The 13023-nt window shown below is 34.9% G+C and overlaps 1 protein-coding gene across 2 annotated transcripts in view; it reads left to right on the forward strand.

The window, feature by feature from the left end:
• LOC113070795 (dedicator of cytokinesis protein 2-like) overlaps window positions 1-13023 on the forward strand; it is a 100498-nt gene that overhangs the window by 20423 nt on the left and 67052 nt on the right. For both annotated transcript variants that reach the window (XM_026244237.1, XM_026244238.1), the window contains exons 17-24: window positions 843-1029; window positions 1829-1926; window positions 2015-2104; window positions 3021-3121; window positions 3365-3499; window positions 9946-10054; window positions 10684-10754; window positions 11629-11735. In XM_026244237.1, coding sequence (XP_026100022.1) covers window positions 843-1029; window positions 1829-1926; window positions 2015-2104; window positions 3021-3121; window positions 3365-3499; window positions 9946-10054; window positions 10684-10754; window positions 11629-11735 — 898 coding nt within the window. The remainder of the gene's footprint in view (window positions 1-842; window positions 1030-1828; window positions 1927-2014; window positions 2105-3020; window positions 3122-3364; window positions 3500-9945; window positions 10055-10683; window positions 10755-11628; window positions 11736-13023) is intronic.

The raw sequence follows: 13023 nt of genomic DNA on the forward strand, positions 1-13023 counted from the left end.
ACTATTTATTATAGTCATTTACACATTCAAAAATACATAAAAATACAGTAGCACAAACCTCATATTTACTATTTACTATATATTAATATAATATATACCTCATATATTACACTTACATATTTATAATTGAACACAATTGCTGGTTCCCTTATCTAGTTTTCTCCAAAATGTGTTATAAAAATATGCAAATAAATAAATTAAGAAACTTAAACATATAAAGAAATTACTTGAATGTAATGAAAAAAATGTTCTTTAGTTTTTATACTCTTTAAAATTAAATTCAAAACTAACCAATGCAAAGAGCTTCCATACACTGCGAAAATGTATTTACTTAGTGTTTTTGCCTTGTTTTTCAGTACAAATATCTAAATATTTTAAAATCAAGATATATTTTCTGGCCAAGGAAAATGACAGATATTAGGATATTAAGTCTTGTTTTTTAAAAAAAAAAAAAGTTAGAGAAAAATAAAAATAAAGAGTCTGTCAGTGGGGAAACTAAAGATAATAATATATCAAAATATAATTTTGTCTTCCCTTTTAATTGATTTTTTTTTTGTGCTCCACATAAACATATTTTGTCTTTCAAGCATATTATAAAATATTATAAAATTAATAAAATTGATATTATGAATCTTGTTTTGCGATTAATTTGATCTTGATTTAAGAATGTTTGGATATTTATACTGGAAAAAGAGGACAAAAATACAGAGTAAGAAAATCAATTGCAGTGTAGTAAACATTCATGTCTGATAATATGGTGGACGACAGGTGGGCTAATCAGTTCAGTCACACATTCACAATCAGATCTGGACATCCTGTATGTATTTTGTGTCTTTCTGCAGGGGGACAGTAAGCGCATGGAGGACGTCGCCTCGTATCTATCCCAGCCGTCCGAGCGCAGTCAGACTGACAGCCACAAGGGGTCAACGCTGATGCGCAGCTCCAGCAGTGTGGGCGGCCTGTCCGTCAGCTCCAGAGACACATTCATCATCTCAACCCTCGTCTGCTCCACCAAACTCACGCAGAACGGTGTGTGTGTGTCAAAAGAGTCTCATGTAGCTTTTACAGTCCAAATGAGGCGACATTCACAGTCCATTTCACTTCTGTAATGCAATAAATCTCCAAGTGAGAAAGGATATTCAGAGAGGAAAAACATGTAGGGTCGCATTTTATACATTAGGTGATGAAAAGTGTCTCTACATGACAGGAGACAAAAAAAAAAAAAAAAAGAGGTCTCAATGACATCGGCTGAAAATGAAAGTAATTTCAGAGGAAAGCAGGTTATTGCTTTCTGATAAAAGAGTGCAAGACAAAACACATTTTTTTTTGGATAATGTGTGCTGACTCATAAAGTGATCAGCGTTGTGTTATTGTTAAGAAAGTAAATTTAGTCAGTTTAAATATTTATACATTAACCCTGTGAAGCCTGGCATATGAAATAGTAAATTAACATTGGATGATTAGTGAATAATAACAAAATGTTTCTTTTGGGGTGGCGTAACCCCTTTAATGTATCAAACATGATACTGTAGGGTTAAATCTAAATCGTTTAATTGTTTTTGTTTTTGTGTGTGTGTGTGTTATTGTTAAATGACTTGTATCTCGAAGCCCCTTTAAGGACACACACACAGATGCAGGTGTGCTGTAACAGCTGTTCTTGAGAAACCCCATTAATCACACTAATGAATCCTCCGGAAACATTCATCACAATGCAACCCTAACGAACCCACACACGGACATATTCACCACGTGAAATAAATAGATTCATGAATACATGGTAATTAAGAGTCAGTTGAGGACACTCTGTCTCTGTCTGTCTGTCTCTCAGTGGGTTTGTTGGGTCTGCTGAAGTGGAGAACTCGTCCTGAAATGCTGAAACAAAACCTACAGGAGCTCAAACTCATTGATGGGGAGGAGGTCGTGAAGGTGTGTGGAACTGAAATTATACATGAGCATCCGTAATTCAATATGAATGTATGTTTACACGCCTGTGTGTGTGTGTGTGTGTGTGTAGTTCCTGCAGGACACCTTGGATGCCCTGTTCAACATCATGATGGAGCATTCTCAGACTGATGATTATGATATTTTGGTTTTTGACGCTTTGGTAAGCAACATCCAGACATACACAAACATATACAGCCTTTACAAATTTCAGATGTTTCAAAGTTTCAAAGTGGTGTTTTTGCAGAAATGTCGCAGAAGAACCATGTTTGGTTCGCTAAAGAACATATTATTATTGAAATATTTCTTAGTGTGAAGAACATTCTACAAATATTAAGAACCTTTTGTGCACCGGAAAGATTCCATGAACTCTTTGTAGAACCATTGATGTCAGTAGATGACTGGGGCCATTTCAAAGCCTTCCGTTGTGTTTATATGAAGCTAATTAAAATGTGGACTGATCCAAACCCTGAAAGAAACCTTAAAAACATTATTTACTCTCTTATGAATAGTTTTCCTTCCAAATGTGCACTTCCCCAGATGTCCCCATAGGCACATTTTGTCCTATTTACTGTAGCTCACTTCTTGTAACAGATTCTAGTGCCAATATTTAAAAACCAGGAGAATATAAAACAATAAAAGATAACAGGAAGATGCAATAGGTGTATACATTATTCAGTTTTATACACCAAATGATGCATTATGCAAATTATAGTGAAGTGATTCTCAACCTTTGTGACAAACAAGGCCCCACCCAAGATATTATTCAATATTACTGGAATTGAATCTGCTATGATGAAAAAGCTACTTGTATTCACATTTTTTATTATTATTATGTTTATATACTGTATATTAAATTAAATGAAATGTATTTTATGCATATAGCAGATGCTTTTATCCAAAGCGACTTACAGGGAATTCAGGCTATCAATTTTTACCCTGGGGAATCGAACCCCCAACCTTAATTTACATTGCTTTTCCAGTAATTTGTGATTACAGGATGATTTTGCAATTATTCAGCAGATTTATCTTGTGCTCCTGTTTGAGAACCACTGTTATAAATACAGTCTCTCTTTCAGATCTATATTATCGGTCTGATCGCCGACAGAAAGTTTCAGCATTTCAACACCGTGTTGGAGGCCTATATCAAACAACACTTCAGCGCCACGCTGGCTTACAAGTAGGTGTTTCTGAACACTAGATGTCAGTATGTTTGTGTGTGTGTGAGTCTCAAATGTACATGAATATCAGTCATTAATCAGCAGAAACAGGAGTGAATTAATTATCATAGTGGTGTAATTTGGCCTGTTATTATTTGATCTGGTTGATTTTTGTGCACAGTCTTAATTTAGTAGTTTAATTAATTTAGTTTAAGTTATTTAGAGCTACATACACAATATCTCACTCTTTTTGTGCACTGTAGAAAGCTGATGTCTGTGCTGAAGACGTATCTGGATGTGTCCAGTCGAGGGGAGGCCTGTGAACCCATCCTGAGGACGCTCAAAGCCCTTGAGTACATCTTCAAATTCATCGTCCGCTCCCGGATGCTCTACTCTCAGTAAGTATGTGCGACTGATTCTGAAATGGAGAAATTATGAACGATCACAGCTGAATCAGAGGCACCCAAAGGGACACACAGACCCCCTGAAAAATGAAAATATTAAAAGCTGTCTGAAAAAAATGATATAATGAAGACCATAGGAAAGAGATATTGGGCCCTATCTTGCACCCAGCGCAATTGACTTTGTACACCGACGCATGTGTCATTCCTATTTTGCACCCGCGCAAAGCGCGCTTTTCCCTCCACAGAAGCACGTCGCTAAACTAGTGAATGAACTTGCGCTCCCTGGGCGGTTCAGCGCAAAAAAGGAGGCGTGTTCCGGCGCAAACGATCCCTGGTGCTATTTTGTTGTTCCATTAAACAATTGCGCCACTGACCAGAAAAAACCTAGTCTAAAGTCAGTGGCGCGTTGCGCGTTGTTCATTCTGCTATTTTAAGGGCGCATGCTTGACCATAATGTATAGCGTGCACAACGCGCATACACTTTGCTCATGTAATCTACACAGATGCAACAGTTATTTTTGCAAATCATAAATTGTTACACTAAAAAAATATTAACACATGAGATGACGGAAATCATTGTGGTGTGCCACGAAGATGTGAAAAAAATAGGCATAAAACTAGCTCACAAATTATTCAGGCTAATTATTCTCCCATCCCTATACAACACAACTTCTCTGTCTTTCACTGCTCTTACAAGAACATCAGTCTCCTCGGCTGTGAACCGCTCCTGGCGTGCGCCTGGTAAATACGCCACAATAATAGCAATCCATAATGGAACTTGCGCACCTGCTTTTAAAGGGAATGTTGGATGACGCTCTGATTGGTTTATTTCACGTTACGCCCAAACCACACCTATGAATAATGAAGCTACTTCAGACCAACCCATTTTAGATTTGCGCCGGGCGCAAGAGCCATTTATCCCGCCGGGAAAATAGCAACAGCGCCGAGACCCGCCCACAAACTTACTTGCGCTTCGCGCTTTGACACTTGCGTTTCAGATCGTTAAAATAGGGCCCATTGTGTCATGTGACCTTTGTATCAATCATTTGATTGGTCAGTTTTCTAATGGCCTGCTCATTGCTCATGTTGGTTGTGTTCAGAGTAGTAATACTTTCTTGCTACAATATATACAGTATATTGTTCCTACCTACTATATATATATATATATATATATTTTTTAATAATGTGTAATAGTATGTAACAATGAACATCAAACAGTCATATACCACCAAAAGTTTGGGGTCAGTAAGATGTTAACATTTATGTATTAAGCATTTATGCTTTTTAACTTAACAAAAGAGCAACAACTAAGTGTCTTTTGCTCACAGAGGCTGCCTTTATTTGATCAAAAATACAGTAAAATTGTGAAATATTGTTACAGTTCAAAAATAACATTTTGCTATTCATTTATATTTTAAGATGTAATTTATTTCTGTGAGGCAAAGCTGAATTTTCAGCATAATTACTCCAGGCACATGTCACATGATCATCGCTAATTATTCTAATATGCTGATTTACTGCTTAAGAAACATTTCTTCTTATTATCATATTTTTGTGGAAACAGGCATACAATAAAATCTTTAAAAACATCATCAACAACAAAACTTACTTTCCCCAATCTTTTGAATGGTAGTGTATACCAACATTGTCAGATCACTTATTATGCATTTTTATTAGCATTTTTAATCCCATTATATGCAATATTTTCTGACTGTTCAATCTAAACAGCCAATTACAATTCATATTTACAATTTTGACACTCTGGAAAGTCAAATCTAATGCACTGCATTATGGGATACACACTATTCTTTAATGCAAAATATTTATCATATTGTCAAGCGCTAGACATGTTCTAAAAACCATTAAAAAAAAAACTTTTTGAAAGAGTTGTTTTGAGTAGCATGCTAGTCCTCTATTCTGAGACGGTTCTTTCATCTGAACGTGGGCTGAAAACGAAACCAAACAAAACACAACGAAATAAACGCCCAGCTGCTTAGGACTGAGATTCAAGCGGACATTTTTAAGGCAGCGCGGCCGTGTTTTTAGGGTTTTTGACAGGGTCCCCTGGCTGCCTGCAGCACATTCTGTCTGCATTGTTTTGTCGAGGAGTGTAACAGCTCTGCCTGATGGTCATTAAGGGCCCGTGTCTGTCTGTGATTTATGACTCTGCCTGTGGGGCCCCTAGATGCCGTCATCGAGCAGCACTGCAGAAACACTGTAGACTGTAGCTGATGTTCATTCACGCTGCCAGGGCTGTTCCTCTGACAGTCTCGTAGTCAAGAATGTAAACACATTGGTGCGTCCCCTTATGTAGCACCACTGCGCTTAGGGCGTCCCGAGTTCGATTCCCGAATCGCAGACCTTTCCCAATTCCATTCTCTCTTTCTTTCTCTCTCTCTTTTCTTTCTCTCTCTCTCTGTCTCTCTCTCTCTTTCTTTTTCCCATTTTGCTTCCTGTATAAAAACACTGTCCTATGAAAAATAAAAGCAAAAATGCCCCCCCCCCCCCCAAAAAAAAAATATTAAAAAACAAATAATATATATATATATATAAATATATATATATATATATATATATATATATATATATATATATATATATATATATATATATATATATATATATATATATATCTATGTAATTGGATTTTGATGTGAGAACACAACAGAGGGTGGACTTTTTAATTATGGATTTTGCCCTGAAGTGTCGGTTTATATTTAAAAACATCTCAATGACAGATTTTTTTCTTAGTAACACAAAGCTTCTCACTTCAAAAGACAATAACTGATGCACCGGAGTGGTGTGGATTACTTTTATAGTATTCTGATGTTTTAATCAGCTGTTTGGACTCTCATTCTGACGGCACCCACTCACTGCAGAGGATCCATTGGTGAGCGAGTGATGTAATGCTACATTTCTCAGAATCTATTACAACTGTATTATAAAGTAACAGACTCATCTACTGTCCATCTTGGTTGGCCTGAGGGTGGTGAGTACATTTCAGCAGTGTTTGGGGGAACTATTCCTTTAAAGTATGTGGCTGATATAATCATGTCAGCTGTTTAACTATAACTTGCTCAGCAAGATTCTCTTCAATTTGTTGCTCCACTGTCGAATTAGTTGAGCTGAGAGAGCAAACTGACTGTAGAAGTACAGTAGTAATTTACTCTTATGCTCGTTATAATGTCTTTTGTGCACTTGCATTGGGTTTTTGAATGTTCTGGCATGCAACTACATACTAAATTGTGACGCTAGAAGCTTCTGTCATTCACAAACTCTGTGTGTGTGTATGTGTGTGTGTTAGTGTTGTACAGTGTGTTTAGCCATAAGGTTTGTGTAGCAGCTGACTGCATCATTAATTTGCCTATTAGTCATCGATGCCAAAACATCTGTTAAAGAACCTTAATGAGTGTCTCTGTGTGTGTGTGTGATTGCAGTAATGACCGCCAAAAGAGAGCAACAGATCAGTCCCACTGCAAGCAGCATATGATCACAATAAATGCTTTTACTACACATCACAATTAACTTAATTTATGCAAATAATTTTTTGCATATTTATTTTTAGATTTTAAATTTAGATTATTTATTTTTAATTCGGCTTAAAATATGATCTTTCTTTTTTTTTTTCTTTTTTTTTTTATATTACCTAGTTTTTTTTTTATTGCATTGTCAATGCATTCTAACATAGCTATTAATGCAAAGAACATTGCAGTATGTAACATTTCAAACTGAATTGTCAAATGCTTTCATTGCGTTTAATTCAGCAAGCGGTGTCCAGTTCTCATCCAGTTATCTGATCAGATTGAGTCAAATTAAAAATGGTACCATAGAAGCCAAATCTACCACATTGAATTATGTTCAATGTATTAATACAATCTGAATCCGTTTTATTAGTATTTATGTGCATACTCGTTTTTATATGCAAATATATATATATATATATATATATATATATATATATATATATATTATTATTATTATTATTATTATTATTATTTGAATTTGGCTTAAATTTCTATGGCAAAGGCTTTAACTTCTTTCTTTCTTTCGCTCTCGCTCATATTAAATAGTCTGTTTACTGCAGTACGCTGATGCATACTAACATCTTTAGAAATGCAGGCCCATCAGGGCCGGGTCATTTTTCAGAGTTTATTAGTCCGAAGGCTCTCAGCAGGAGTGTTTTTGCTCTGGATTCAATCCCGGCAGGAGGCGCTTCACTCTGTTAATGGAGTTTGATGGGAAAGCGTCATTGCTCTATGCTTTTAAAATAACTCTCTGATACACCCAGATTAAACCGCAGATGTTATATTCCCAGAGAGAAGACACTTTTCACCATGTGGGTGTGAGAACTCCTGGGTTCGGTGCATGCTCTCGAAATTGAATACATTCTTGACATTAAATAACAGAAAAGAGAAAATGAATGGGACAATAACCCCAAATTGTTCATGAAATGTTTATTATTTAGCTTGAATTTTGGGAGCTTTTCCTCTAGAATGATTTAAATACTTAAAAAACAGGTGCTATAAAAAAATTGTTTCTTTGTATAGATTATAGTTTCTGTTTATTTATTTATTTTGTTGAAAGGTTAAATCAGCAAGATTTATTAAATTAGCTTTGTTTTAGGAATCAAAATGTTCATTAAAACATTTGAATCATCTCAACCAAACTGATTAAAGTTGTCTTTCCACTAGTGCAGGCTTTCTCAAACTGAGAGCTGATGTTAGGCTAACAATCAAATAAATAAATAAATAAATAAAATGTAATTAAAAAATAAACAAAATAAATATAAAAATACATAAATAAATAAATACAAACATAAGTAATTAAATAAATGGTAAAAAAAAAATACACAATATTTGATTTTGTTTTATGTGCATGTCATGTGAAAATCAACCAAAATCAATTTGGTTAATGACATTTTTATTTATTATGTTTTCAAATAACTTTTGTCTGTTACATCAAAGTGGCTTGTAAAATAATAACTAAATAACTAAAATAATACTATTTATGCTTCTAAAATATTTATATGCTTTATATGAAAAAATATATTTTCAATTCTAATTTTACTTTTATGTTTTTCTTTTCTTCCTTTTTATTAGTTTTTTTATATATATTATTTGTTGGGTTTAATACATTTTTTTTTCCGTTTTAGTTTGGTTTTACTGTTTACTGTTTCACTTAAATATAATGTACATACAAATGTGCATTTAAATTAATGAAATAGACAGAGCAGCTTGTGATCTCAAAACTAAAATAACACTGCAGCCTAACCAGCATTTCAGAACCAATCACATTTGATGTTTATATATATATATATATATATATATATATATATATATATTTAAGTGATTTTGTGAGAATGAAGTGTGTCGGTTTGCATGCATGTACATTTTTGGTAGATTTATTGATTCTATGAAATGTACATCTGTTAGTCTCAATGTCAGTATATATGCATCTTTGTTTTGTGAGCGTGTGTGTGTTTATTGTATTGTGTGTGTGTGTGTTATTGTGTAAGGTCGGAGGTGTCGTATTAACTGTGGCTCTCATGTGGATTAGAGGAACAATGCTTCAGTAATCACGTCTGTTCTTCAGCGGTACCACAGTAAATACTGTAGTGTGTTACAGCATAATCTCCACCCTCAGAAACCCCACCGACTATAACATCTGTGCCGAGTTAGTCTTGACAGAGAGATAAACCAGAGAAAAAACATCATACAAATACCAGAGAGAAGAATCTTTGGACTGTGTCTAAAATGCGATTGAAGTTTCAGTCAAAGTCACTGTCACAATCCTCAGCGTCTGACATCTGAAAGCTCTTACATTGACTTTAATGGCAAACAATGTCACAAGCAGCCCACAAACAGACTCATCCCCGTCTTTATTGTCCCGGCCAGATGCATTGCAATAAAGCCTCAAGCAGTTAAATCTCTCTACCGTGTCATGCACTGTTTATACATTTAATCGCTGCTGGTTATAGTGAATTTTGTATTGCTTTTGCAAAAACCTCGTCTTTATGCATCATATCAGGAATGGCATGAATGGTTCATAATGCATGAATCAAATGCATTTTCTGATATGTTTCTTCATGCATTATCATATGTGAACGCCACTTAGATTTTTTTGACAAGCAAATAAATATTTTGTCAATTATGTGGTGTTGCACAACCTTATTTAACACCTTTTTGAATTAATGCCATTTTTATTTATTAAAGAAAATATTTAACTTAGTTCAGCTAGTTTTTAAAGAAACATTTCTTATTTTTATTTTAACAAAATTGTATTTAATTTTTTTTATAAAAACATAAACAGAGGAAAATAAAGTGGCTAGAAATAGAAGCGTTTATATGATAAAATGATTGTATGTATAAGTGTGTGAAGGTATGATGATGGATATGTAAAATTTATTACACTGCTCACAGTTGTTCTTTCTCTCTCATTAGACTGTACGAAGGGAAAGAACAGGCTGAGTTTGAAGTATCTCTCAAAAGTTTATTCGAGTCGATCAATAACCTGATGAAAAGTGACTACACCACTACACTACTGCAGCAGGTATGAATACTAATGTCATACTACCTTACACATCATTACTTATCACTGAGTTTAATTCAGGTTAAATGTATGTAATCCTCACATTAAGAGATAAACCTCTGTTCACTCAGCTGTCAGTGCAAAGGACACTCATGAAAAGTGTCACAAATTAGCTGTGTTGATTAATAACAGAAATAGTGTAGAATCTGAAATAATTCTACATTATACATAAATAATTTATTTATTTCACATAATGTAATAATTTATTTTATACATCTATTTATACATTTATATTATTTATTACAGTTAATATATATTTATATATATATATATATATATATATATATATATATATATATATATATATATATTAGTAATATATATTAGAAAAAATATAAAATGTTTATATTATTTGCATATATTTTATATATATAATAGATTATATTATTATATATAAAAAGAGCTAATTATTATTTAATTATTTTATATATTTTACATGTTTTTTAAATTAATATAAATATAATATAACTCTCTCTTCCATGTCATGCACTGTTTATACATTTAATTGCTACTGGTTATAGTGATCTTTATGTTGCTTTTGCAAAACCTTGTCTTTATGCATCAAGATGTATATGAATGTGTGTGTATAGGTGGCCGCTCTGAAGTACTTGCCCACAGTTCTGCAAGATGTGGAGACCGTGTTCGATGCTAAACTCCTCAGGTGAGTCTCAGAAGGGCCTAAAATCTCAAAAACACACCTGATCGGTCTGGGCTGAACTGATGTACTGAATTACATACAGCAACAGTTTCTACAAATGCTTGATGACACTTTATTGACCAACATCAAGTCTGTGATTTCACTAACTGCAGCAATCAATCACCACAAACACACAGGCTCTCCTTCACTCTGAAGCTGATGGTCTTTAATGCACTTGTCCTCCTACATTTACATGATCTACTCAAAAGCTAAATGCTATTATAACTGTAATGTGACTTTAACTAGTTTAGCTGCTCATGTGGTTAACTGAGGCAGATGTCTGATGTCTCGACTTGAGTTTTTAATGCATTTGAGAAGCAGTGGAGTGTGTTTCTCTCACTTGGATAGTTTAGTTTGAGTGTTTTTATCTAGTTAGATTCGGGAGTGTGTGTGTGTGTTTAGGTTCAAGTGGTGTCCAATTCATCACAGTACACAAAACACAGGCGACTGTAGCGGCTCCGTGAAGGTCGATATGATTCAGTAGTTTCTCACAGACCCCGGTGGTGTTCAGAGTCAGACTCAATCAGTAAAACACAGGTCACTTTCTCTGCCCACAGCAGCCTCGGCATTCATTTATGGATTCATTTCTGCTATATTTTTATCTTTTATTAAAGACAATAGATACAGAATTACTACAGAAATACAGTAAAAACTGACACTTTTGCACTGTTGTGCAAAAACTGATTAGTTGACTTTCAAAACACCACAAAACTGACTGCCAATGAGATATCAAGTGCATAAATTAAAGCTCTTTTACAATTTCATGTCAACATGAAAACAAAATCGATCCCATTTACTTTTTTTTATGCCATGTATTTTTTTGTCTGTCTGTGTGCAGTAAGCTGTTGTATGATTTCTACATCTGCGTTCCTCCGGATAAACTACAGAAACAGAAAGTGACATCCATGACTGAGATAGTGGGCAGCAAACTCTTCCACAGACAAGGTAAAACACGCTCATACAAGTCTGAGATGTCATTGAACATTTTTAGCTTTCCCCCTATTTACACCTGAAGCTACTCTGTAAAAAAAAACATTTTGAGTCAGAAATACTAAGAAATTTTAATTACTGGAACCACATTAAAATCCCATGTTCGATCATCACAATTCTCTTAAATGCTTTACCAAAATAGTTAAACTCAGTTATCTGAACAAAGATTTTCAAACTGAACAATAGAACTCTTAAAAGTTTGTAAACTTTCCAACGTCTCCGGGTGGGCGGGGCTTAGCTGGAGGCAAAAAGAGGCGCGGACGCAATGTTGACAAGCGTAAACTAGCACATTTTAGGAGGGATTTATTAAACATGGATGCAGAAGAAGGTTCGGAACTGTCCGAATATGTACAGTCCCTGACTCTGTGGGACTGTGACAGCTTTTTTTATTTATTTATTAACTCTCGCGGATGGAAGCAGGTTACCTAACCCGTATGCCATGCCGCCATATGAATTACTTTTGGATGATTTGCGGAATTTTGTCAAGGCTTATTTTCTAATGTAACCTTTCGCTGGGCTAACTATGATTAGCAATGTGTATTATTTTAAGAGACCATTCCAAGGATGGCACACACCTCCATCGCTGTATGCTTGTTTAACATTTAAAGTAGCTAGTGGGCTGAAGGTTGGTGACTTTTCTCCTATAAAACAGAAACTTGCTGATTTACTAGATAAACCCAACACACCAGTTCATATGCATAGATTATTTTACCTGATATAAAGTGTGCACTGCAAACACGAGCATTATTTATGATCATCTGCATCCAGTCTGTACGCCGTATTGCGTTCAACCACAATTGTCTTCTTGATTTCTGTGAAGCAATGTCTGCCGGGATCCGGTAAAACTTTAGTTTTGAAACAAAAGTGCTGTTCCTTCTATTCCGGCAGCCAAAAACCCAACAAGAAGACATTTTAAAGTCAAAACCTCAAACTTTTAGAGCACCTGCTATGAGTTCTGCCTTATGTTTTGCCTCCAGCTAGAGCGGTGACGTCACAGTGACGTAGGTGATTAAGAGGGTCTATACTGCTCAAGCATCAAGGGTTTTTGAGTTCCCAGCATGCACTGCAGCATGGATAAATCAGGCAAGACACTGTTGTAGGATTATTCCTTTCCTTTCCTTTCCTTTCCTTTCCTTTCCTTTCGCTCCGCTCTTTCTCTCTCTGATTTTATATGATAGCCTCTGGCCTGCTACTGCCAAACGGTCTGTTAACTAGATGCTATAAAGTGATGAATGGTGTGTGT

This window comes from Carassius auratus, unplaced genomic scaffold, assembly GCF_003368295.1.
Source record: "Carassius auratus strain Wakin unplaced genomic scaffold, ASM336829v1 scaf_tig00005249, whole genome shotgun sequence".
Classification (NCBI taxonomy): Eukaryota; Metazoa; Chordata; class Actinopteri; order Cypriniformes; family Cyprinidae; genus Carassius; species Carassius auratus.